We start from the raw sequence: 24,030 nt of genomic DNA on the forward strand, positions 1-24,030 counted from the left end.
TTAAATTGTTGAATGTTTGTTTGGATAAACAATGGAATCGTCACTACAAAAGGTTTTCTTAAGATATATAAAACAGATGTGTTGCAACAAATACACAAAGACATATGAAACATCAGAGGGGGCTTTTTAAAAAAATAGTGTAGAGACTTTTTTAGTTTAATCAGTGCCATCATATCAATAATTTTTAGATGACTTCTAATTGTAAAATGTCTTTTAAAAAATTCTGTGGAACAGGTCAAAATTGAGTGATCATTTTACTTAATCAGTTATTTAGTAATTAGTATTGTTAGTTTATGAAAGCTGTAGCCATTAAGAAGTGGGCTTGTAACCTAAGGGCTGCATAACTTGATAAATCATTACTGGTTTCATCATGTCACTTGATTTTATGTCAAATTTAAGTTTATAAAACAAAACAAAACCAAGCTATATGAAGGGAATATAAAATGTTTTATTACACAATGAAAAACAGTCTTTCGAATTTTTCTAAAATGTTCCCACAAACCTGGGGAACAAGAATCAATACATTAACTGTGGTTTACACAGTTATAGGTGTAAACTGTAAGCTGTATATTTTCCTTTTGTCCTTTCATTTATTAGCGCTTTGGGGTCCTTAGGGACAAGTAAAGCGCTATACAAATACAGGCCATTTACCATTTATGCAGTGGATAAAGGATGTGGGATGTGCCACAGCAAGGATAAGGAAGAAACTGGATTGAAGGATTTTTTTTTCTTTAGCAGCTGATCTAAACGATACGGAGCAATGAAAAAAGGCATCTTATACTGAATACCAGTCTTATCAAATATGAGAGTATTAAAAAGCTTTGAATGGAAAAAAAAAGTCAGAGTTAAAGAAAAATGAAAAGCTACCAAACTACAAAATATCAGTTAAGCTTTAATTCACCCGTACTACTCATAAGTGCTTTTTTACTGAGCACATTAGCTTTAAACTCTGAATTTTTACTTATTTTCTTGCTTGCCGGTGCTAAAAATCACAGATCAGAGGTACTAGATTACGCTCCATGTTGGTGCAGAATTACCACCAGTCTCCAAACACAGAGCTAAAAGGCGCAAAGCAGTTAACACACTCTGTCGCTTATCATATCCCTCTTGGTTATACTGGATAGAAATATTTATCAAAAAAGGAACATAGTCTTTCACAGTTCTGTTTTTTGTGGCACAGCCCAAATTTACAGCTCATTAGGGATTACATAGTGAATAGAAAATACCCTTAACAAAGAAGTTCAAAATACACTTACATGGTATGATATAGTCAATATATCCAATCATCACAACGTCTTCTATTAATCCCATTGCTTCCGAGGTTTGCCTTAGCTTTGCTTAACATGCTGAATCAGAAACAAAGAAATCAGGAGTGGTCTGAAACCTCTGCGAGGGTGGTGTAGTTGCCTGCTTTTGCCTCTGCACTGTAGACCACTGCGGGGGTGTCTTTCTTCCGATCGAGCTGGCACAAGATGGCTATACACAATACTGCTGACAATATCTAAAACAGAATCAAACAGAGGTGGTTTATTTTACTTCCTGTTCATCTTTTTATTATTTCTTGAGTTGCTTTGAGTCCACCTGCAATTTTAGAAAGAGGCTGAGAGAGAGCAGAATAGTCAAAGAAAATAAAAAGGCAAGTTTGCCAGCGCAGCGAAAACAGATACTTGCTCGCTTTCATTCAGTTTTCAAATCTGTAGTTAGCAACTGCATAGGAAGATTTCAGGATGGAAAAGAGTTTTTGAAACCCTATGACTGAAAATATTAGTGAAAGACGAATTTTAAGGGAAAAATTAAGACTTTGTACAAATGGGATCACCTAAGCAAAATTCTCGTAACATTTCTGTCAACAGCCATGCACGCTTTGTAAAGATCACATCAAAGGAGCTATAACCATGAGAGCTACAGACTGATTGTACTCACCCACAATAACATGACTCCCAGTGTTACGCCCAACACAATCCTAATCAGACTCATTATGATCTCGATGAAGTATGGAAGGCATCCCTAAAACAAGTAAAGGATTAATGAGATAAACCGATATAAATGGAAACAAAGTTCATAACAGCTTATAGAGTTTACACATCTACCTGTACTTGAAAAAAAAAAGATAATTTCTAATGAGAATGCCTTTAATACCTTTTCATAAATCATAATAGGCTCGTCACCCATCTGGCTGTTAAAGAGGCTGCTGTTTCTAGGAGCCGCCACCTGGAAAACACAGAAATTATAATTGTGCATGAAGTGTATGCACACACAGACAACATGTAGTTTTTAAAATGTGATGATATTTGTGTGTCAAAGCTTTTAAAACATGCTTTTTTAACTGACTGCAGTCATTTTCAAGCAGATTTGCAAATAACTGGTGTCTTATTTTTAATGCAGACAGACTGCCAACATGCCGCAAACAATCGAAATAAGACTGCATGATGGGCATGGCGTCAACGTGTTAACGAGCTAACCACGCTAACACGTTGATTTCGTGCAGCCCCACGCACGGGGCGATCCGTGGTAACTCGTTAATGTAGATTTGCCGCGTTAATGCGGTAATGGCGTTGACATCATTGCAATTTTCACCAGTTAATAATAGTTAATTGACATATTATCACAAATGCCAGCTTGACCCCACTGAGCCAAAATCTTAATGACGTTTTATCGCTGACTTGATGCACTAAAATTACTTTACCGTCTGAAAATGGTTTGGTTGTACCACAGTCTCCAACCACTGTTTTCCCAAGTGTTACTGTAGCACAAAGGAGCCTGGTGGTGCTACTTTGGGAGGAAGTTGGGCTTTGTAAATGAAAATTTATTGAAAAATGTTTTTAACCGTGTAGGCATGTTAGCTTTCACACTTACACATGGATTAGTGGACTTGTCGGTGCATAGGCAGGAATTTGGGATGTTGAACTTCCAGTCCCGGTAGCTCTCCAGTCCGCAACACTCCAACTGAGATGGAATCAGAGAAGAAAATAAAGAGACAACTGCAAAACAACCATCTCCTAATCCCTTCTACAAACAGTTAAGTCTGACCAAACAGCATCTGATCTGTGCTGCTGAAAACTGTATCAGTCATGCCAGGACAGTCTGGTTGTACTTTTGGAAAAATATGTCCGTCACAAACAATAAATTTATGAGTGTTATCTTTCTTTTGTTAAAATCAAGAATACTGCATTTCTTCTCTGTTCTCACTAGAGTTCTCTATAAAACACTAAAACAGCTATTTTAAGTTGCTAATATTATAAGAAGAGCATGTGCCTAGCATCCAGTTAAGTTGTGTATCAGCATTGTTTAGTTATGCCATTAGCCTTACATATTATATGTGAGCTCTGTTTTTAGTTAGTTTTGTTTGATCACCTCTGAAACTACTTGGAACTGCAATTCTACAAGATTATACTTACAAAAACTGGCACGGGCTATCCATTATCGCTGCTCACAAACATCTCTATGACCTCATCGGCTATTATTTCCTTGTGCCATGTTTACACTACTGGCTGCAAGTAATTTTCAGTATAAGCTGGCAATATGATGCCTCAAATTGACACTGCAAAATTTTGTTATCTGAAAGACCTTAAATTTGTTTACTTATTAATGGGTTGTGAAGCTAGATGAATAGCACACACACACACTACAAACACATGCACATCTTCACTCACAACTTCACAACACAAGGTTACCTACTTCTGTCTGTATATCATCGAGGAATTCAGTAGCATTAACCAGGGGTAAAAGGTTCAGGTACTGCTTCTTCACATCTTGACGTACCTGCGCAACAAAAGCAAAGTAATATACAAACAGTTAAAAAACATTTCTGTATCTTCTAATGTGGAAAGGCACTTTGGTAATACCTGAGATTGTGAAGCCAGTCCTTGAATATTAAGCCCCAACATGAGTAGACTACTCAGAATCATTCCAACTGCATACTGACAAACAGAAACACATACACACAGAAATACGGGAATAAGGATCTATTTGTTTTTGTTATAAATTGTATTTTTATTACAGCTACCAAGATTCTTGTCTTCTTTTTTTCTTTACCCACCACTATTAGAGCCCACCGTATCTCTTTCCAGACACCGATTGCGCCAAAGATGGTCAAGAGAATAATTACCGCAGCAATAACATACATAACATGTATGACTGCAATCTCGCGTTCTGCCTGTGGAGAAAAAACAAAGACGCAGGTTGAGAGTGAGCAAGGGTGTAACCTGACTTCAGTGCCCCATGCAGATGTTGTTTGTCATTAAGAATACTACAGGAAAAGAAAACACTTACATGCTGGCATTTGTCTGACAACGGCTGCATAATATTTGCTTACTTATTTTGCCACTAATATAGAAATTGCTGCTGAGCCATATATGTGTTGTCGTACATACAATAGGACATTGTTAAATCGCACACACATTCATGTGTCATAATGCAAGGTTCTATAAATATACATTTTATACCTCTTCCTGTTGGTGTAAGTGTCCATGGCTAAAAAGACTGAATCCCAGCAGCAACAAACTGATTATCTGTAAAAACAGTAAGAGACAGTTCAACACTTTCAGGGCTGTAACAGGCAGAGTGAGAAACGCTAAGGTTACCGAAAGTCATCAATGATTTCTCCTCATCCCCAAAAGAATTGTGTACAAATGAAAGTATTAATTCTGCTTATTTAGAATTAAATGATAAGCATTTACATATTTAAACATTTACTATGCTTTACATTAATGATCTTGAATAGGTTATGTGACACCTGATCAAAATAATAATGAAAATATGAACATATAAGCTACAAAAAACATATTTTTTTGTAGTAAAAAGATGTAATGATTACTAAACCCCTTATACAAAACCCTTTTTTCAAACACTCAATATGTTGGTTAGCAAACTATAACATGGTACATAAGCTTTTGTGAACTTAACAACACTGACGTAAGCATTGTTGTATCAGATGAACTGCAAAACATGACATATTACACACAAATGAAGAAAAAATGCAGAAGCACTCTGTGGGAAACTAAGTCCACTCTTACTGCTTACACAGGAATCAATATGTCAAAGTGGAAAGACATCAGCTATGTGATTGCTGGTGCTCATTAGTCTGGTAATGCTTATACGATCACTTCCAAACAATTTTAGTCCATTTGTTCTACAGAGAGAAGGAGTGGACGTCTAAGGAATTCAATCCAGGGTCTGGCCATGCAACAAACAAATACAGGAGCTAAATATCAGATGCTACACGGTTCAGTTTGATGTTCAGGTTCATGACAGCACGTTTAGAAAATGGAAGGGATGTCAGGAGAAAAGCCTCTTCTCTCTAACAAAAACATGCCAGCACAGCTTAGGTTTGTACGTTTGCATCTGACCAAACCATAAGACTTCTGGAACAATGTCTTTTTGGACCGACAAGACCAAAGTGGAGCTATATGGCCATAATACACAATGCCACACTACAGCAAACTCAGCACAAACATACCCACTGTCAAGCACGGTAATGGAGGGGTGATGACTTGGGCTTATTTTGTAGAGACAGGACCTGGGCACTGTACAGTTTGTCAGTCAGTCATGATCTCTGCTTTATCTAAAAATGTTCTGCAGTCAAATTTGAGGACACCTCTGAATGTTAACACTTGGCCAAAACAGGGTCATGAAACAGGACATTCATTCAACAGAACGACTTCAAAAACAAAGAATGAAGGTGTTGTAAATGCCCCATCAAAGTCGATATCTGAACTCATTTGAAATGCTGTGGCAGACTAAGAGAGTAATCTCCTAAAGGAGAGTGAGAACCTGATAAAGTCATACAAGAAACAATTACTTCAAATTAGCTGCTCCTTTTTTTTTGCACACAACTAATAGAGGGTACACCTGGTTTTTACCATGACTGTGCTTGTGCTTGCATGTCTTCAAGTAAGGTTTTAGCATTTCTTCAAATAAAGTCATAGAACTGTTCCTAACTATTGTGACGTATGCATTTTCCTCCAAAATATGCAAGAAAAAAAATAGCCTGGGAACTGGAACTGGTTTGAACAAATCCATTTATAAGATCTCTCACTTAACAGGGGTAACGCCTAAATACCAGCAAGATACTTAATCCACCCCTTGAGTATTGATCCATAATTGACTTATGTTGTTACAAGAACTGGAAGCCTAAGAGTTTGGCATCTACATGAGGAGCTCGGGGCATGAAATGAAACTTGATAATTATGCTACTTTGCAGCAAAACCATTGACCCAAAGCGCAGATCTGAGACAATCAAAGTATACTTGGTGGGATGTACTTCTGAACCATCTTGGTTCTTGGATTATGGTTTGGTTTAAAGAAAGTGCTGACATCTGTTAAACCCAACAATATTTGTTAAATAGAATCATTTGAATTTCAAGAATGTGTTGACTAATGACTACAATGAAGAGTAGAACTACTGAAGAAGTTAATCCAGCTTTACACTGTTATGTTAATCTGATAAATAGTTCACCCTGTACATTTGTTTACCCTTTTGACATTTGGCATCAGCTCTTATAGGCTCGTGCTAATCTTAGTGAAGTATTGCACAATGTGTTTCTTTTGTAACAGCTCTGGGCTAAATCATGTGTTGGTAAACCACTGTAAATCAGTAAATCCAAAGCAAGTGATGAGACACATAGTGACAGCTAAACCATGAGGGACAAGCTGTATTAGCGGGAAAAACATGTTGCATAATCCACTTCCCCTCAACTGTGGGAATGATGAGAAGAATAAGGTGGGAGAAGGAGAAGAGGGAGTTAATAGGTTGGGGAAACCAGAGCATCACGTGGTATAACTGCCACTCAATCAGGTTGGTGGGTCCCAGATGTTGTGCCAAGATGGCGATGCTGGCACATAGTCTGTTTTCTACAGTCATTAATGTCATGTTGCTGACTATGTGCCAAGATTGGGCCACATTTGCACCGTACGTTTGTCACTCCTAGCTTTTGTTCTGTTTTTTCCTCTTCATTTAACAAACAAACAACCAAACAAGCAATTTATGACATCATATTTTGGATTTTTGGAAACATTATGCGCATTTTAACTGTTTGTTTTCATACTTAAAAAAAGGAAAACCAATGATGACATCACATAAGACTACAAGCATTATAGTACACATTATTGTTTAATACAGCCCCTAATTTAATTGTTATTTAACAATCTTACCGTTTCCTGGACACTGTTGTTTTCCCGTCTCGCTAATTATTCCAATGTGTTTCGAATAAATAAAACAAAAATTTTTAAAAAGGGCCTCCTACAACCTTCATTGGCAACTCGATTGAGTAAAACTGAAAAGGGTTTAACTGCAGCATCTGGATAAAGTAGATTTTTACGCATAGCACGAGGAGGGTCTCAACATCTGCATCTAAACAATCTTTTAGCGCCTCGTAACCATACTCACCGCGATCAGACTTATCACGACAATGAAAGTCCGTTTCAGCCACACATTCGCTCTTCCCATGTTTGGGTCTTCTGATGTCGCTCCACGAGTGAATGTGTCCCTCAAAAGTGATAGTTTGTGTGCCCGTAAAGAAATAAATCTACTTTTAAAGAAGCGAGACCCGTTAAAGTCCCTCCCCGCTAGACTACTGCGCTCCCCACCTGGAAATGGTGAGAATGTGGGTGGGTGGAGTCTTATTCTCCAGCTCATGAAGTTGCTTAACCCTCTTAATTTAAAGCCTGAAACATGAAATAATGAAGAAAAATCTTATTTATTTTTTGCAAAATAGAATGTTTTGTTAACCTTATTACGAAATAAAAAATACCATTAATTTGCAAATCTGTGTTTAAATTTGCAACATAATTTATTTCGGTCCCCTAATAACGTAGAAGCACTTCATTTTCTTTATTTTCCTCTATTTTGCTCTATAGCATTTTGTGACTGATTCTCTGTACACAGCGCTTTTTAAATAAACTTTATTTACTTACCTTAACTTTCAATAACATATCTGCAACATTTCATTGCACAAGTCATCACAGAATATGCAAAATAGTTTATCTAACTGTCAAAGCAAGTTACAAGCATTCTCCACTGCAACCACTGAACATCCAGGGTATGGACATTGAGGCTGTGGACAGCTACAGGTACCTTGGTGTTCATCTGAACAACAGACTGGACTGGACTCATAACTCAGACGCCCTCTACAGGAAAGGGCAGAGCAGGCTGTACCTGCTGCGGAGACTCAGGTCGTTTGGGGTGGAGGGCCCACTCCTGAAGACCTTCTATGACTCTGTGGTGGCTTCTGCTATCTTTTATGGTGTGGTCTGCTGGGGCGGCAGCATCTCTGCTGGGGACAGGAAGAGACTGAACAGGGTGATCCGAAGGGCCAGCTCTGTTCTAGGATGCCCTCTGGACCCAGTGGAGGTGGTGAGTGACAGGAGAATGGCGGCTAAGCTGTCATCCCTGTTGGACAACGTCTCCCACCCCATGCAGCAGACTGTGACAGCACTGAGCAGCTCCTTCAGTGGGAGACTGCGGCACCCACGGTGTGGGACGGAGAGATTTCGCAGGTCTTTCCTCCCCACTGCTGTCAGACTCCACAACAAAGACTTTAACTGAACAAACACACACATCCACACATGTGCAATAACACTAAGTGCAATAATCTTTTCTGGCATCGTTGTATTTTTACTCAGTTGTATATAGCATTCGTATTCTATTTTTATCTTATTGTATATTTTTATTCTATTTTATTCTACTGTATATAGTATATTATTTTATTCTATTCTGTACAGCTGTGTACTGTATTTATTCTTATTGTATTCTAATTTTTGCGTCATAACTTTTGCACTGTCCACTTCCTGCTGTGACAAAACAAATTTCCCACGTGTGGGACTAATAAAGGTTATCTTATCTTATCTTATCTTATCTTATCTTAAAATGTGCTGAGGCCACAGCTGTAAGTGACTGATAAGTCAAGATACATTAAGCTGCAGAGTTACAGCATTGGGTAAACACAGAAAATGCGCTGATAAACACTGTACAGCCTGTTCACTGTACAGAAGAGGATATATATATATATATATATATATATATATATATATATATATATATATATATATATATATATATATATATATATATATATATATATATATATATTGTAACATTCACAAGAACCAGACGGTTGGGTCTCAGTTTGTCCGTTTATTCGGCACATAAGCAAGCGGGTTGCTAACTCCGGGGAGAGCGCCCTCGTACAACTCCTCTCTCCAGCCTGGCACACACACACAAAAACCCCCAGGTCCCCCCTCCCCTTCCTGTACCACAACCAAACATGAATCTTAAAGGAACAACAACAGTGTGCAGAGATCACCAACATGTCACTGTACAATAACACTTAACCATCGTTACACTGCCCCCCCCAGCAATAAGTTCCTCGTCCCCGAGGGAACGACACAGTCTCTGAGGCGGGGTGGTAGCCTACGTTCCCTCCTTGACCTCCTGAGCCCCTGAGGTGGACGCGGAGCTTCGGGGCTTTGGGGTGGAGAGTCCGAGGGAGGGGAACGCAGCCCCGGTTGGGGGTCCCTCTGAGCAGGGTCACGGACACTCTGTACACGTCCCTCTGGAAAGGAGGGGAGGGACTGCCCTCTGTAGGGGGCCATCCGGTCTCTGTGCAGCGCTACTATCCTCCCCCTAGGAGGCAACTGCACCCTGTAAACAACCTCCCCTACTCGCTCTAGGACGCTGCAAGGCCCCACCCAGCTGCTATCCAGTTTAGGACACCGTCCCTTCTTCCTCTTTGGGCTGTAGACCCACACCAGCTCCCCAGCATGGAAGTGCCTCCCCTTAGTGGTGATGTCGTAATTCCTCTTTTGGCGCAGGCCTGCCTTCGCCAGCTGCTCTCGGGCGTAGGAATGTGCAGAATCCAGCCGGTCCTGCAGCTTCGTTGCTTAGTCCCGGCCCGGTGGTGCCTCTGGCGCGTCCGGGGGCTTCCCAAAAGCCAACTCTGCAGGAGTTCTCAGCTCTCTCCCTAACATGAGCAGGGCAGGCGTACATTGGGTGGAGTCCTGTACTGCCGACCTGTAGGCCATGAGGGTAAGGGGAAGATGGTAATCCCAGTCCCGTTGGTGTTCTGAGGTAAGGATGGCTAGCTGCTGGGCCAGCGTCCTGTTAAACCTTTCCACCAGCCCATCGCTTTGGGGGTGAAGTGGGGTGGTGCGGGTCTTCTTAATCCCAAGGCGTCCACACATGGCAGCAAATACCTTGGACTCAAAGTTACGCCCCTGGTCACTGTGGAGGGTCTCTGCTGTTCCAAAGCGGCTGAACATCCCCTCCTCTAATACATCAGCGACAGTCTCAGCCTCCTGATCTGGGATGGCGTATGCTTCCGGCCACTTGGTAAAATAGTCCATTGCCACAAGAACATAGCGGTTTCCTCTGTCTGTGCAAGGAAATGGGCCCATGACGTCCACAGCTACTCGCTCCATTGGGGCTCCTGCTGGTTGCTGCTGAAGCTGAGCCCGGGACTGGTCCTGTGGCCCTTTGTGTGAGGAACATGCATCACAGCTGCGGCAAAAGTCCTCCACGTCCCTCCGCTGTTGACCCCAGTAATAGCCCTGGCGGAGGCGGCGGAGAGTCTTGGAGACCCCAAAGTGGCCGGAGCCAGTGCTCCCATGGCAGGCTTCCAGCACAGCTGACCTCAGCGACCTTGGCACCACAACCTGCCACCTCTCCTCCCCCGTGGCAGGGTCCTTCCAGGCATGCTCCAACACCCCATCCTTCAGCCTGAGAGCTGCAAACTTGGCCCATAGCCCCCTGGTACAGATGGAAAACCCAGTGACCTCATCCCAAAGGGGTTGCTCCCCCTTCTCCAGCCACTGCAGGACCGGCAGCAGGTCCGTGTCTTGTTCCTGCCGTGCCCTCCACTCCGCTGCATCCACCACCAGAAGAGCCCTGCAGGCGAGCTGTGCTGCTCCGTCTATTGTCGTGAGTTCCCGCTCTATTTCCTCTCGCTTCTCACAGTAACGGCAGCCAGCTGCAGCACATGGGCGGCGAGAGAGGGCGTCTGCGTTAGAATGGTGCGTCCCTGCTCTGTGCTCCACAGTGAAATTGAAGGCTTGGAGCTCCTCCAGCCAGCGAGCCACCTGTCCCTCTGGCTCCCTGAAAGACATCAGCCACTGAAGGGCAGCATGATCAGTTCTGATAACAAATGCTGTGCCGCACAGGTAGTACTTAAAGTGTCTCACCCCCGCCACCACAGCCAACAGCTCTCGTCGTGTGACACAGTAGCGCCGCTCACTCCTGTTCAGGACCCGGCTGAAGTACGCCACCACCTTCTCCCCTTCCGGCCCAACCTGCGACAACACCGCTCCCAGCCCCACATTACTTGCGTCAGTGTCCAGGACAAAAGGCAGGGCGGGGTCAGGGGGGGCAAGGACTGGGGACTCTGTCAGCGATCTGCGGAGGGTGTCGAATGCCTGCTGACAGTCCCGGGTCCAGATGAAGTCACGGTCCTTCTGCAGCAGGTGGAAGAGTGGTGCAGCTATGGAGGAAAAGCCCTTCACAAACCTCCTGTAATAAGACGCCAGTCCTAGGAAGCTTTTGAGCTGTTTCTGGTCTGCTGGTGTGGGCCACTCGGTAATGGTGTGGATTTTTTCCTCCAACGTGCTGATGCCCTCACGACCCAGCTTGTGGCCCAGAAACTCCACCTCCCTCCTCATGAAGTGGCACTTGTCGGGGTGCAGCTTCAGGCCTGCAGCCGCCACCCTCTCCAACACTTGTCTCAGGGCATCCAGGGCAGCATCAAAGGAGCTCCCGTGCACTAGAAGGTCATCCAGGTAAACCAGACACCGTTGCCGTGGGACGCCAGCCAGCACACTGTCCATAAGCCTCTCGAAGGTCGCAGGAGCGTTGCAAAGACCAAAGCTCAGGACTTTGAACTGCCATAGTCCCCTGTTAGTGCAGAAGGCTGTCTTCGGTCTGGATTCCGGGGACAGTGGCACCTGCCAGTAGCCACTCCGCAGGTCCAGGGTGGAGAACCAGGAGGACCCGGCTACTAAGTCGAGAGACTCATCAATCCTGGGAAGGGGGTAAGAGTCCTTCTTCGTCACTTTGTTGAGTGGTCTGTAGTCCACACAGAAACGCATCCTAGGACTTTTTTTCTTAGGCACCATCACCACCGCGGAGGCCCACGGGCTATCAGATGGCTCTATGATGCCCGCCTTCATCATTTCACACAACTCTCTGTCCGCAGCCTCCTGATGAGCCAGGGGCAGGCGGCGTGGGCGCACTTTAATAGGCTGGGCATCCCCGGTCTCAATGACGTGCTCTACCAAGTGTGTCAAGCCAACATCACTTTCTTTCAGGGCAAAAATGTCACTAAACTCTTTTAGTACCTGCCATAGACTCTCTTGCTGCTGTGGAGGCAGCCCCTCACAGTTCTTTGACCAGATACTCCTCACTGCTAAGAGCCTCTCCTCCTCCTCCGCTTGCTGTTCTGCTGGCGGGTCTGCAGGGGTCTCTGCGGTGGAGGTGGACGCCACGGCAGATGCTGTGCAGACCGGGGGAGGAATAAGCGGCACCTTCTTCCCATCAGGGATTACGAGGAAGCCTTTGCCTAAGTCCAGTACACCGCCAATGGCTCGTAAAAAATCCAGCCCAAGGATGCAGGCGTCCTGCACGTCAGCCAGCCAGGCAGCATAAGACACACCGAGGTCCCCCACCTTGAACTGGAACACTCCCCTCCCTCTCATTGGGGCCAGATCACCGGTCACAGTCTTAAGTTGCACATTAGTCGGTTGCACAGCAGCTCCGGTTGGGACAATATCGGGTCGGACCAGCGTTGCATTGGACCCCGTGTCCAGCAGGGCCGTACAGGACACCCCCGCGATCGTCACTGGAACATGGCAAAAGCCGCCAACCTGGGTCCATCCCACTTCTGACACCAATGTAACATTCACAAGAACCAGACGGTTGGGTCTCAGTTTGTCCGTTTATTCGGCACATAAGCAAGCGGGTTGCTAACTCCGGGGAGAGCGCCCTCGTACAACTCCTCTCTCCAGCCTGGCACACACACACAAAAACCCCCAGGTCCCCCCTCCCCTTCCTGTACCACAACCAAACATGAATCTTAAAGGAACAACAACAGTGTGCAGAGATCACCAACATGTCACTGTACAATAACACTTAACCATCGTTACAATATATATATATATATATATATATATATATATATATATATATATATATATATGTGTGTGTGTGTGTGTGTGTGTGTGTGTGTGTGTGTGTGTGTGTATTGTAACGTTCTCAAGAACCAGACGTTTTGATCTCAGTTAGTCCATTTATTCCGTAACACAGGCAAATGGGCCGTTAACTCCGGGGACACCTGTTGTAACTCTCGTACAACACCTCACTTCAGCCCCGTACAGTTACACAACAACAAGGACCCCCCCCCCCCCCTCCCCTTCCTGCACACATTAACTCCCTTTTTCCTGCAGCACAACCAAACATGTATCTTAAAGGAATGACAACAATGTGCGATAGATAGATAGATAGATAGATAGATAGATAGATAGATAGATAGATAGATAGATAGATAGATAGATAGATAGATAGATAGATCAACCTCACATGCTAGCTGGCTAACAAAAGATTTATCTAGCTAGCTCTTTCATTAGCTAGCTAGCTGGCTTATAGCTCTTTTGTGAGGTGCATCTTCACTGCTGAGGTTTTCCTTCAGTGGTTAAGCAATGTAGTTATCTATTTTTTCATTTAACAGACCAAATCCTAAAAAACCTACCTCGAAAACAAAATATATGACATATTAGACATTGCATCCTGATCTGTCCAAAATGTATAACTGAGCACCTCCTTCATAGTCAAAAATTGTAACTGGGCCACAAAATGTGTTCTACTATACTGATGCTCACATCTGTGGGCTTGGCAGATTTTGACAATTAGTTGGATAATTCTGTATGTTATGACTTCAGAGGCATATCCAACCAAAAACTTTACAAAATGAAGACTTTTGAACATAGACATTTAAAAATACTAAAAAAGAATGTAAACAAACTTGTTAACAAACTGAGTCAAAGGGTTTCACAATATTGTTTTGATATCTACAACTGTTATTGACAAATTGAGTCAAAGCCATTTCCTGTTTATTTTGCAGATGTATTTGCATGATTAGTGGGGGGACTTTAAAAAAAAGAGACAGAGGGAGAGAAAAGGATTGGTAGCGTATCCTAATATTTTCCATTGAAAAGAAGAGGAAAAGCTTGAAAAACTTGACAATAAAAAAGATGGGAGGGGACTGACAGGAAGAGAGATCACACAGAAGAATGTAAAATTAACATTGGGGAGTTGCATCAGATCCTTGTTTTCCTCTTTGTGTGCCTCTGTGACAGCTCGGCACAGTCCTCCTCAATAAAAGCCTTTTTGTCTGCTGGTGTCTTGGAAGAACAGATTGTTAGAAACTCTGTCACATGACCCCCTCACTGGAGTCCTGCGTGCATGTACAAACACACAGTCACACCATATGTCTATGCAACTCACACAATTTCACCCACACACATTATGTGCACTGCTGCAATGTTATTAGTCACTACATTCTTTCTTACAAAGGCTCATTCCAGAGGAAAATATTTCCTGATGGACTACAGAAACATCTGGAGAGTATAATCAACGCACTCATCACACTCTGCTGGCAAGAGTATGGACCCTTATCGTAAGATTTTTCTGTCCAGTGTTTCCAGTACACATTCAAAACATCTTTGGCACACATTCAAACTGTGTGACCCAAAGGCACAGAGCCATTCTACTGAACAGAGGATATTGGTGGGTGGAAAAGTACAAAGGGTCAAAACCCCCAAATAGTGCACCCTTTTATTCTCTTGGTGTAAATATTGAAAGAAAAAGAAATTCCTTTGCCTTTTTAAAATTAGGGTTACACTGAATGTCTAGTTATTATTATTTTTTCTATTGCATACATGCTGTGGTTTACTCATTCACTTTGCTAGTGAAAAGTTGTTAGTTTGAGTCAAGCCAGAGACACAAATTCCAGCTAGGAGTACACAAGCTAGTATAATGACTGTTACAAGTCTGGATAGAGGGAGGACTGCATGAAGGAGGGCATCTGGGGTAAAAACGCTGCCAAGTCAAACATGTGGGGCTACCCGCTGTGATGTCCCCTTCTAACAAGGGAGCAGCTGAAAGTAGCTTAAAAAAGTTTAAATAATACAGGTTTTGCATATGTTATTAATAAGATCTGTATATACTTATGAATGAACACAATACCTTGTCAGTCTTACAACATGTTGAAATAAGATTCTGATCTTCTGAAATCCATCACTGAAGTAGTTCTGTATTTTGAATTTTGCATTTATGAGAAGACAGAGTGTTTCTCCCAATGTCACCATTGTTTTTGGACTCTTTCATCTTTATAAGGAACATTTGCACTGTGGCTACTCAGCAGCTCAACCTGAAACACAATGAAGGATTTCTATACAGCCATGTGAATCTTTACATAAAAGCACACCTAAATCACTGACTGACTTTTCAGACAGATAACACTTTATGAGGGCATCCGTACTAGTTGTAAGTAATACCGCCCTTATAGAAATATGCATTCAGGACCAAAGGGGGTCTGACTCTCTCTCTCTAAAACATGTGCAGATAGACTGATGTGTGATAATATCTGTCTTGTACTGATGTTATTGTACTGAGCTACCAAGTGTTTCTTGGTAAGAGTGAACATTTGATTTTGGATCCTTACTGGATGCATGACCTGGCAGGAATTTAAACACCCAACTAGTTGTTTGAAAGGCTCTAATGTTGCCACACAATTGCCTCACATTTCTTAATAGTTCCTTCACAAAGCAAGAGTTTCATTTAATTTTTTAAACTGGTGTGGACCAACAGCTCTCTAGGTTTTCTCATGGTATTTCAAAGTTGTTGTTTTTTCGGTGGCTGATGAACTGACTATTTCATTTTTAGTGAAGCCACAGTGACAGGACTCATTCAAACACTAAAAAAAGGATGTTACTCGAGTGATGAACCATTACTTATGTCATTAAACCACATGTAAAAATCCCCTAAAAAATTATGTTTACTGAATAAAGAACCAAAAAACTTCCCCCTAAGCAAGAATGTTAATAAGAATAAGAATAAATGTAGGTTGCACTTATAAATAAACATTTTTGTGTATGTTGTTCATTCATGTCTCTAAGGTTTCAAATATGGCCCAGAGGTCAGAACCATCTGCCCATAACCCTCCTACTAGAGGGTCCACATCTGGGTTCTGCGTTGCCCTTACCTGCCTGTCTCTTTAAGAAAAGTCATATGATGGTCACATGACCCGGAAGAATACCGAAGTCATTCAGCGTGGTTGTGTTTACAGGCGTGTTGTTTACTTGGCGCCTGCAGGTTTGTGCTGTAAATAAACCGTTAATTTACGATAATTAATCCTTTAGACGTTTATATTATCATTCAAAGAATAGTAACGTAACCTGCTTTCTTTTGTATAGCAGCCACAGCTCTCTGCTATCAATGTCGAGGTAGGTTTATGTGAAGGTTTTAGGTTTACTCGAAATAGACGGATTGCTTTGCTCTCAGTAAAAGAACTTACACGGAAATAAATCACCGATAGAATTCTAACATTATTTTAATGGTGTGCGGCGACACTAGCAGGCTTAAAATCCGACTCAAATCTCGTTTGTCATGTATTAGCATCTCTTCGTATTTCGCACAGGTGTGTTACAGATGTTTTAAAAATCTCAAGTAAGCAAAAAAAACATTACTGCCGTACGTTTTTAACGTTTCCCGATTTGCATGTATCCTCTCATTTTGAAATTGCCCTCATTTTCATTGACTTTTGCTTTATAACAATGACACGGTATGACATGTGTCTTCAGTTACATTGAAGCAGGTTTTGATAACGTTTTATTTCTGCCTCTTTTACCCTCAGGAGTAAGTAAAAACATTTTAGATATATTGATCATGAAGCAGGTTAGTGAGGCTGTGAATGTCCCTGCATGCTTCATATCAAACCATGAAGGCTTTCTTGGAAGCATCAAAAACTTCATTGAGGATTTTGTGGTGACTGAAATAGATATCTATGGACAGCATGTTAACACAGCAGCAGCCACACAGACACCGGGCTGTGCCTCTTCAGTTGGAAATGACAGAACCAATGCAGAATATAAAGAGGACAGTCATTCTTCAGCCTCACAGGATGTTGATGTCCCTCTGGATTGGGGGGTACACGACCCACTCCCTAGTCTAGGGAGTTTAGATTTAGGTGTGATTTTAGGTCAGTCGGTCAGTGAGGAGCTCGAGCAGTTTGTGTTAACTCTCAGAGATAAAAATCCACCTGAGCTGGAGCTCTCCCTTGGTTCCTTTGCTGACAAACACCAGAGAGCCAGTGTCCACCGAGCTGTCAGACACCGCTTCCCTTTTCTCATGACTGTCACCATTCAGCCTGAGATCAGGGTGAGGGAGGACCCAGACTACAGAGAGCTCTCCCAGCTTGTTAAGGAGGATGAGGCTGAGGACTTTTTCAGATTTATAGATGCCAAAGTGAGAGGTTCGTCCTATACGTTTGGACCTGATGACAATAAGGAGCACAGGACGGCAGTCCATCACTTCCTGAATCGAAGGTTCGGGAAACTGGTGGAGACTAAAAGCTTCAATGACCAGGGGAGGACATCGATCTCAGTTAGGCTGAGGGAGCGAGGGAGACCAAAGAAGCGAACAGCAGAGGAACGTAAAGATGATGAAGTTTACACTGGTAAGGCATAGCATTGCATGTTCTTGATCATTTATAAAATGTAAACAACAGGAGAAAACTCCAAGGTTAATGCTTTAGATCAAATTACCTACTTTAAGTAAACAAATAAATAATATAGAAAAAACTGAAGAAGAATGAAGAATTTTAAATATAAATAAAATAATTATGGCAGCTTTATTTCACAGTAATTGTGATTTGAATCGGTCAAAGCAGGAGAAAAAGACCAGAAAACTCTTAGTGAGAAGGGCAGGATGACACAGGTTAAGAAAATGAAAATCAAAGATGGTTTAAAAAAATCAGATTTCCCATAGGGAACGTTTTCAAATGTGATAAAAATATAGATTTTTTTGCGTGTTTTTCCAGCGTTCACTCTGTGTAAGGAAAACCTTGAGACTCTGGAGGCCATCAGCTACATGGCAGCAGCTCTCGGGGTCCTGCCATCTGATTTCACCTATGCTGGGATCAAGGATAAGAGAGCAATCACCTACCAGTCCATGGTGGTAAAGAAGGTCTCACCTCAACGGTACTGCTGTGTTTCTTTCATGCATTTTGAGTATATATTTATATATTTTTTTTTTTTCTTTTTCTTATTTACAAATCATGGGATAAAAGCACCAAAAGTTGTGTTATGTTAGAGTTCTTCTTGAAATACTATTTATATATTTTGCATTTTGTGTGACTAGGTTGAAAGAGAAGAATGCACAGTTTCAGAACAGAGGGATCCGCGTGTTTCAGGTGCGTTCTGTCAGCGAGCCTCTCCGGCTTGGACGACTGCAGGGGAATCACTTCGACCTGGTTGTCCGGGACCTGAGACCACACGGTGCCGGTGACACGCACTCCTCTGGCGGAGACGTGCACACACGGCTGGCAGCACTGGTGAAAGAAGCAGTGGAGAATGTCAAGGTATATTTTGAGTTTTAGGTTTTCTGCAATCCTGTGGTAAAAGCATATGCCAGGAACCAGGCTTTCTTTAATGTTTTATTAAAAAACTTTTTTTTATTGGATATTGACAAACTTAAAAAGGCACCTAACTTAAATAGTGAACCAGTGTTGTGTCTGCACTTGCACAGCTTGGCATAGAATACATTTTGAATTGTATACAAAAACTCTTCATTTGTTAAAGTTTATTTATTTGATTCTAATAATGCAAAGATATCACAGTTTGACCAACAAGGTGATTCTCAAAGAGCTATTAGCTAAAAACCTGGTATACCTCAGTGTAGTCTAGAGCAGGGCGATATGGCCAAAAATATTTATCACGATATATATTTGAAAATTTGCGATAACGATATAACTGACGATATAATTGATACGAGACAAAATACAACTCCACAACATTACTAGCGCAAAAAGACAACCTTCCATTTATTTTCACGTAAACAAGAAGCTGGTTTTTATGTACATTAAAGCTTTATAAAAATGTAACAGTGCAAATGCAAATTCCTTGCTGAAAGTTTAACCCAAAGGCATTTCCAGTAGAAATGGGCTGACATATCCTGAGCATAACCATGTATAATATCCACTGAAGTTAAAAAGAGGTGCTTTGCAACATTAAACTGCAGTGTGCAGTACGCATTTTTCGGACCATAAGGTACACGGGATTATAAGGCACATTAAGCGAAACAAAGCAGTCAGATAAATCAAACTTTATTAAACTCATTCTTCTTGCTTCCTCCACTTCTGTACCATTGATTCATTAATGTTGAATTCTCTGGCAGCTGAGCTATTCCCATGTTGTTGCAGTATATTAATGACTAACCTCGTATTGTGGATGGATTATCTCAGTTGTTCTCCTGACTGAAGTTTGGTCCGTTTACAGCATCCTGCCATGCGATTGCATTTGTCTCTAACCATGAAGAACCTTCACGTTAACTTTTATAAGTGGAAAAGTGTTAGTGTTCCTCCTCCAGCTTCACTGTTTATGTTATGCTAACATAGCTGTGTCGCTAGCGATCACGTAGCACATCATTATATATCAGCTAGCCCAACTTCAGTAACCCTAAAAACGTCACTGCTGTTTAGTTTCCTGTCTTCATTTATGTTGGAAGTGATAGCAGAGCTGTACGTTTGAATTTTTTCAGAAATCTCTCAGTCAGAACATGCTATATCATGCTTAGGTAACTAGCGAAACTAGCGAGCTAACTTCCGCTAGCTTCCTGCTAACTTCCAACTCCGTTAAATGTAATAACTTTTGTTTTCATGGATGCCTGGAAGTTAAACTTTATAGTTACACTTGGTAAAGCAGCAATGCTGATCGTTTTATTAAAGATCAAAGAATTTAGACAGTTTTCAACTCTCAGTGATGCTGCAGGGTTGTTTGACCTGAAGTCAAATATACGGAGTTTGGGACCCAGATTACTCCCAGATTTAAGAGCATCTTAGTCCGACAAATACGACAATAACAACGGCCACTTGCATGTTCTGCAAAAAAATGTGCTTTGTTGTGTATCTGATGGACAAACACCAAACCAGTTCCACATCACGGAAGTTGCACCATTTTTACAAACCAACAATCGGCCATGTGCGTATGAAAACAAAGGCACTGCGCATGCGCGTTTTACTCCCATTCTATCGCGATATTTCATTTTCCTATCGTTGCCTAACATTATACCGGTATTACCGTGAACGGTATAATATGGCCCAGCCCTAGTGTAGTCCTCCAAAATCTGAGGAAAGTGAACAAATAGAGGAAAAAAGAAGAAGTGGTAATCCTAAAAAAAACCTCACTGCAGCAGAAAAACAGAATCTGAACGTCATGTCCTTTAAAAATAGGAGGGGGAAAAATCTGGCAAAGGCCTGACACAGTAGCTGAGAGATTCATCTGGCCCTTCATCTGCTATTCACTGAAGCCTCATCAGAAAAGGTCTCAGTGGAAGGGTGGCTGTCAAGAAGCCACAGCTGAAATTAGTCCTCGACTAATCATGTCTTTCTTGATAGAGTTTTAAAATATGTCTGCTCATTAGCAAGTGGTTTTGTTGGTCCAGAATGTCTGCTTCATACAAGCTACATGGCCACCACCACACATTGACCTCTGATGTTTTTCACTGTAGGCCAGAGGGTTTGTCAACTACTATGGACCACAGAGGTTTGGGAGTGGACAGAGCGTTCAGTCTGATCGAGTAGGACTAGCTCTACTGAAAGAGGATATGGTGAGCGTTTGAGACATTCGCTATGTATTCAAGATGATAATACTGTTGGTTACAGTCATATAAAGCTAATCCACGACCGGCATTGCTCAGTGAAAACAGCACATTGTTGAGTTACTGTATGTAATGTGTGTGTCAGGTGAGTGCTGTACGTCTCTTCTTCACTCCAGAGGAAGGCGATGATCCTCAGAGTCATGCAAAGAGACACTTCCTCCAAACAGGTTTGTTTTAGTTTTATGGGAGCTTTTTCTTCCTTCAGAAATTTCTAAAATGAGAACTATTCTTTGCTGAATCTGAGGTTTTTTTGCAGAACAGTGTGATGATCTGTTCCTCTATTTATTTTTGAAAGTTGGCTGAAATTCATCATCCATGTTTGGCTAAAACCTTATGATTCTGTAATGTCAGCGTCTGCTGTTCTAGTGAATTCATGACACATTTCATAAACCAAGTTTTGGTTTATGAAATGTGACTAAATTAACGTCATGCAAATGCTTTTTTTAGAATTTGCAATTTCAATATGTTTTGTCGTTTTATTTTTCTGTCTTTCACCCCTCTCCACTCCAGATAACGCTAAGGAGTCCTTAGCTTTGATGCCGTTGTCCAAGCCCAGGGAGCGGTTGATGCTGCGGGCCCTGAACCGCTATGGTACAGGTCCTGATGGATGTGACCAAGCCTGGCTCAGCCTGCCACACAGCATGAGGATTTTCTACCCTCACGCTTACTGTAGCAGGTCAGCTGCAAGGAGAATCTACCCATCCATCCATTATCTTAACTGCTTCTCCTGTTCAGGGTTGCGGGGGAGTTGAAGCCTGTCTCATCTGTCATAGGGCACAAGGCGGGGCACGTCTTTGACTATTTTTTATGATATTAAATAAAAATCTTTGAAAGTAACACATAAACAGGTTTGACAGATAGCGATATGTAAAAAAAAAAAAGTCGTGCATTTATTAAAGCTGGTTTCCATTATAGGTGAGGGAGATAAATTGGCCTTAGGTGTAGCCCAAATAAGTGGTTTCTTTTATTTATTAGGAAATTAAAATAAATGTTATATAAAAGCCAAACAGTATTTTTAATAACACGCCATCCCAGTGCTTTAGATCTTTAATTTGAAAAATTATGTCGATGTTCTTGTGGTTGTCAGAGTTTGGAACGAGGCGGCGGCACACAGGCTAACTACAATGGGTCATAGTGTCCGAAGAGGTGACCTGGTGTGGTTACGACAAGGTCAAAACAAAATGGAAGATGCTAGAGAAACCAGCATGGCTCAGGTAAGAAGGCAGATAAAACAGGAAAAGGAGATCTTTTAAAAGTGATAACTGATTAAAAAGATAGCTCAGGAGTAATTAGGATAGCTTTGTGTTATAATCAGAGCAAACACTTTTCCAGGCTTTGTGACTTGGTTGCATCTGTGACAAACATTATCACAGAAGTACAGGAACCAGCTTGTTGACTTCATCGTGGACCTAAATGCTAGAATTGTAGTTCCCGCGTTCGTTTTCACACATTTACCAGATCCTTGAATTTTTCTATCTTAAACTTGGTACAGTCATGTGTGCTGCGTCCTGCATGCTACCCAGGCAGTGCCCACCGCTTAAACCACACAGTATTTCCAGTACAAGCACATCTAAAGCTGAGTGTTTCCTCCTGTGTGTTCACATGTTCATGCAAGCATGAGCTTAAGTTTTGTCTTATTTTTCAAAGTAAAGTTTGCACAGGCCAAACACCAAAGGAGGGGATAAAGGAGGAGTGGCATTTAAGAATCCAAGCTGGAGAAATGAAAGCATAATCTTGGCCTGAAACTGCAAAGCTGGGGTTAGAATGGGGGGTGAGAACAACACGAAGTATATCAGCAAACAGTGCGTTAAAATTTTTTTATCAATTAATTATTTATTGTTTCTATTTGTTTCCTTTTAGTGAGGTAAACTACCCTTTTTAGTGTGCATGAAAGGACAGAATAGAGGTGAAAACTGTGGTTACTTCCTTTTTTTTCTGCTTGTTGAGGCTGTGATTTACAACAGTAACTTTGTTATGGTTTCACTTACTGTACTTTTGTTGCTGCTGCAGTCCAGAAATACCTCCTGGTAATTTCAACTGTAAATAGGATTATTTAGTGACACATTTTTTTGTGCTCTTTTGGTCACAGGACACATTTTCGATGTGAGGACACGTTGTTACTTTTTTCAAACACCTTGTCAGTGCCACTAACTTTGTGTTTGTGCTTTCTTCTAGATCCATGTGGTGACAGATAAAGAGGAGCAAGACGGTATCTATAAACTAGAACAAGTAGGGAGTGTTTGGAGCTATTTGTGTCTCTGCCAAATGCTGTTTTTTGTACACTACAGTAACACTGCAGTTGCTACTTGTTATATTATTGTTCTGCCAGGTTGTGTTACCGATGCCAGGAAACACTGTGAAGTATCCAGAAAATGCCATGGGAACTTGGTACCGAGAGAGACTGGTCAGAGATGGACTGGAAGATTGCCGCTTCAGAGTCAGCAGCCTCAAACTGAACCTGCCTGGCTGCTACCGCCCCCTGCTGGCAGTGCCGCACAACCTCAGGTATCAGCTGCAGAGAGCAGCCAGCAGAGAGGGTGGAAGAACGATGGCAGGTTCGGAGTCGCTCACTCTCACGTTAAACTTCGACTTGGACTCCTCGTGCTATGCTACCATCTGCCTCAGAGAGATCATGAAGTGTGACCCCTGAAGGTTAAAGGAGGACATAGCTGTTGTATTTGTTTGAAGGAGAAGAAAACAGCTTTTCTACAATACTTTGTACTTTCATTGACCGTTATTATGTTACTAGTAGTCTTTTAGTTTGTTGTTGAAGACCGTAAGTATAAAGAAAAATCATATTGTGCACTTCAAAAAGCATAATGAAAGGAGGCCACTGCCAAATGTGAACAAATGTCTATGTAAAAGAATTCATGCAGTATGTTTCTCGTGCCATAAATAAATCCTGTAAAACAACAAAGTTTCTGATTTTTAAAAAAAAAAATTTCTGTATTTTCATTCAGAATGTTTAAGTTTGAAATCTTAAAAACACAATTTGAGTGGGTTCAACTCCACACTCTCCATCTTAAAGATAATAAAGCATTGACCTAAAATTTCAGAAATTAACTGCAATCTTAACTAAGTCCACTTAAAATGTGCATGTGATTTTTTTTTTT

At 41.7% G+C, this 24,030-nt stretch overlaps 2 protein-coding genes across 5 annotated transcripts; one reads left to right on the plus strand and one right to left on the minus strand.

Moving 5' to 3' along the window:
• Nucleotides 1-428: 428 nt before the first annotated feature.
• LOC101486048 (tetraspanin-8) lies at nt 429-7,586 on the minus strand. The gene is made up of 9 exons (XM_004560894.6): nt 7,388-7,586; nt 4,446-4,511; nt 4,040-4,156; nt 3,846-3,920; nt 3,679-3,762; nt 2,857-2,946; nt 2,140-2,211; nt 1,924-2,007; nt 429-1,501 (listed from the first exon to the last, which is right to left on the minus strand). Exons 1-9 carry the CDS (start codon nt 7,445-7,447, stop codon nt 1,367-1,369), a joined length of 783 nt encoding a protein of 260 aa, XP_004560951.1. The 5' UTR covers nt 7,448-7,586; the 3' UTR covers nt 429-1,366.
• Nucleotides 7,587-16,291: 8,705 nt separating this feature from the next.
• On the plus strand, nt 16,292-23,828 carry pus7l (pseudouridine synthase 7 like). 4 transcript variants are annotated; one of them, XM_012921744.4, is made up of 11 exons: nt 16,295-16,354; nt 16,456-16,485; nt 16,896-17,717; nt 18,081-18,240; nt 18,401-18,620; nt 20,768-20,866; nt 21,003-21,084; nt 21,428-21,593; nt 22,005-22,131; nt 23,093-23,146; nt 23,247-23,828. In XM_012921744.4, the coding sequence occupies exons 3-11, from the start codon at nt 16,928-16,930 to the stop codon at nt 23,565-23,567; spliced, it is 2,019 nt and encodes a 672-aa protein (XP_012777198.2). In that variant the 5' UTR covers nt 16,295-16,354; nt 16,456-16,485; nt 16,896-16,927; the 3' UTR covers nt 23,568-23,828. The 4 variants fall into 4 exon arrangements, with proteins under 4 accessions (XP_012777199.2, XP_012777198.2, XP_076731986.1 ...); XM_012921745.4 differs by lacking the exon at nt 16,456-16,485 and having other exon boundaries at nt 16,292-16,354; XM_076875871.1 differs by having other exon boundaries at nt 16,298-16,679.
• Nucleotides 23,829-24,030: the final 202 nt, after the last annotated feature.

Source organism: Maylandia zebra, linkage group LG17 (assembly GCF_041146795.1).
Source record: "Maylandia zebra isolate NMK-2024a linkage group LG17, Mzebra_GT3a, whole genome shotgun sequence".
Taxonomy (NCBI): Eukaryota; Metazoa; Chordata; class Actinopteri; order Cichliformes; family Cichlidae; genus Maylandia; species Maylandia zebra.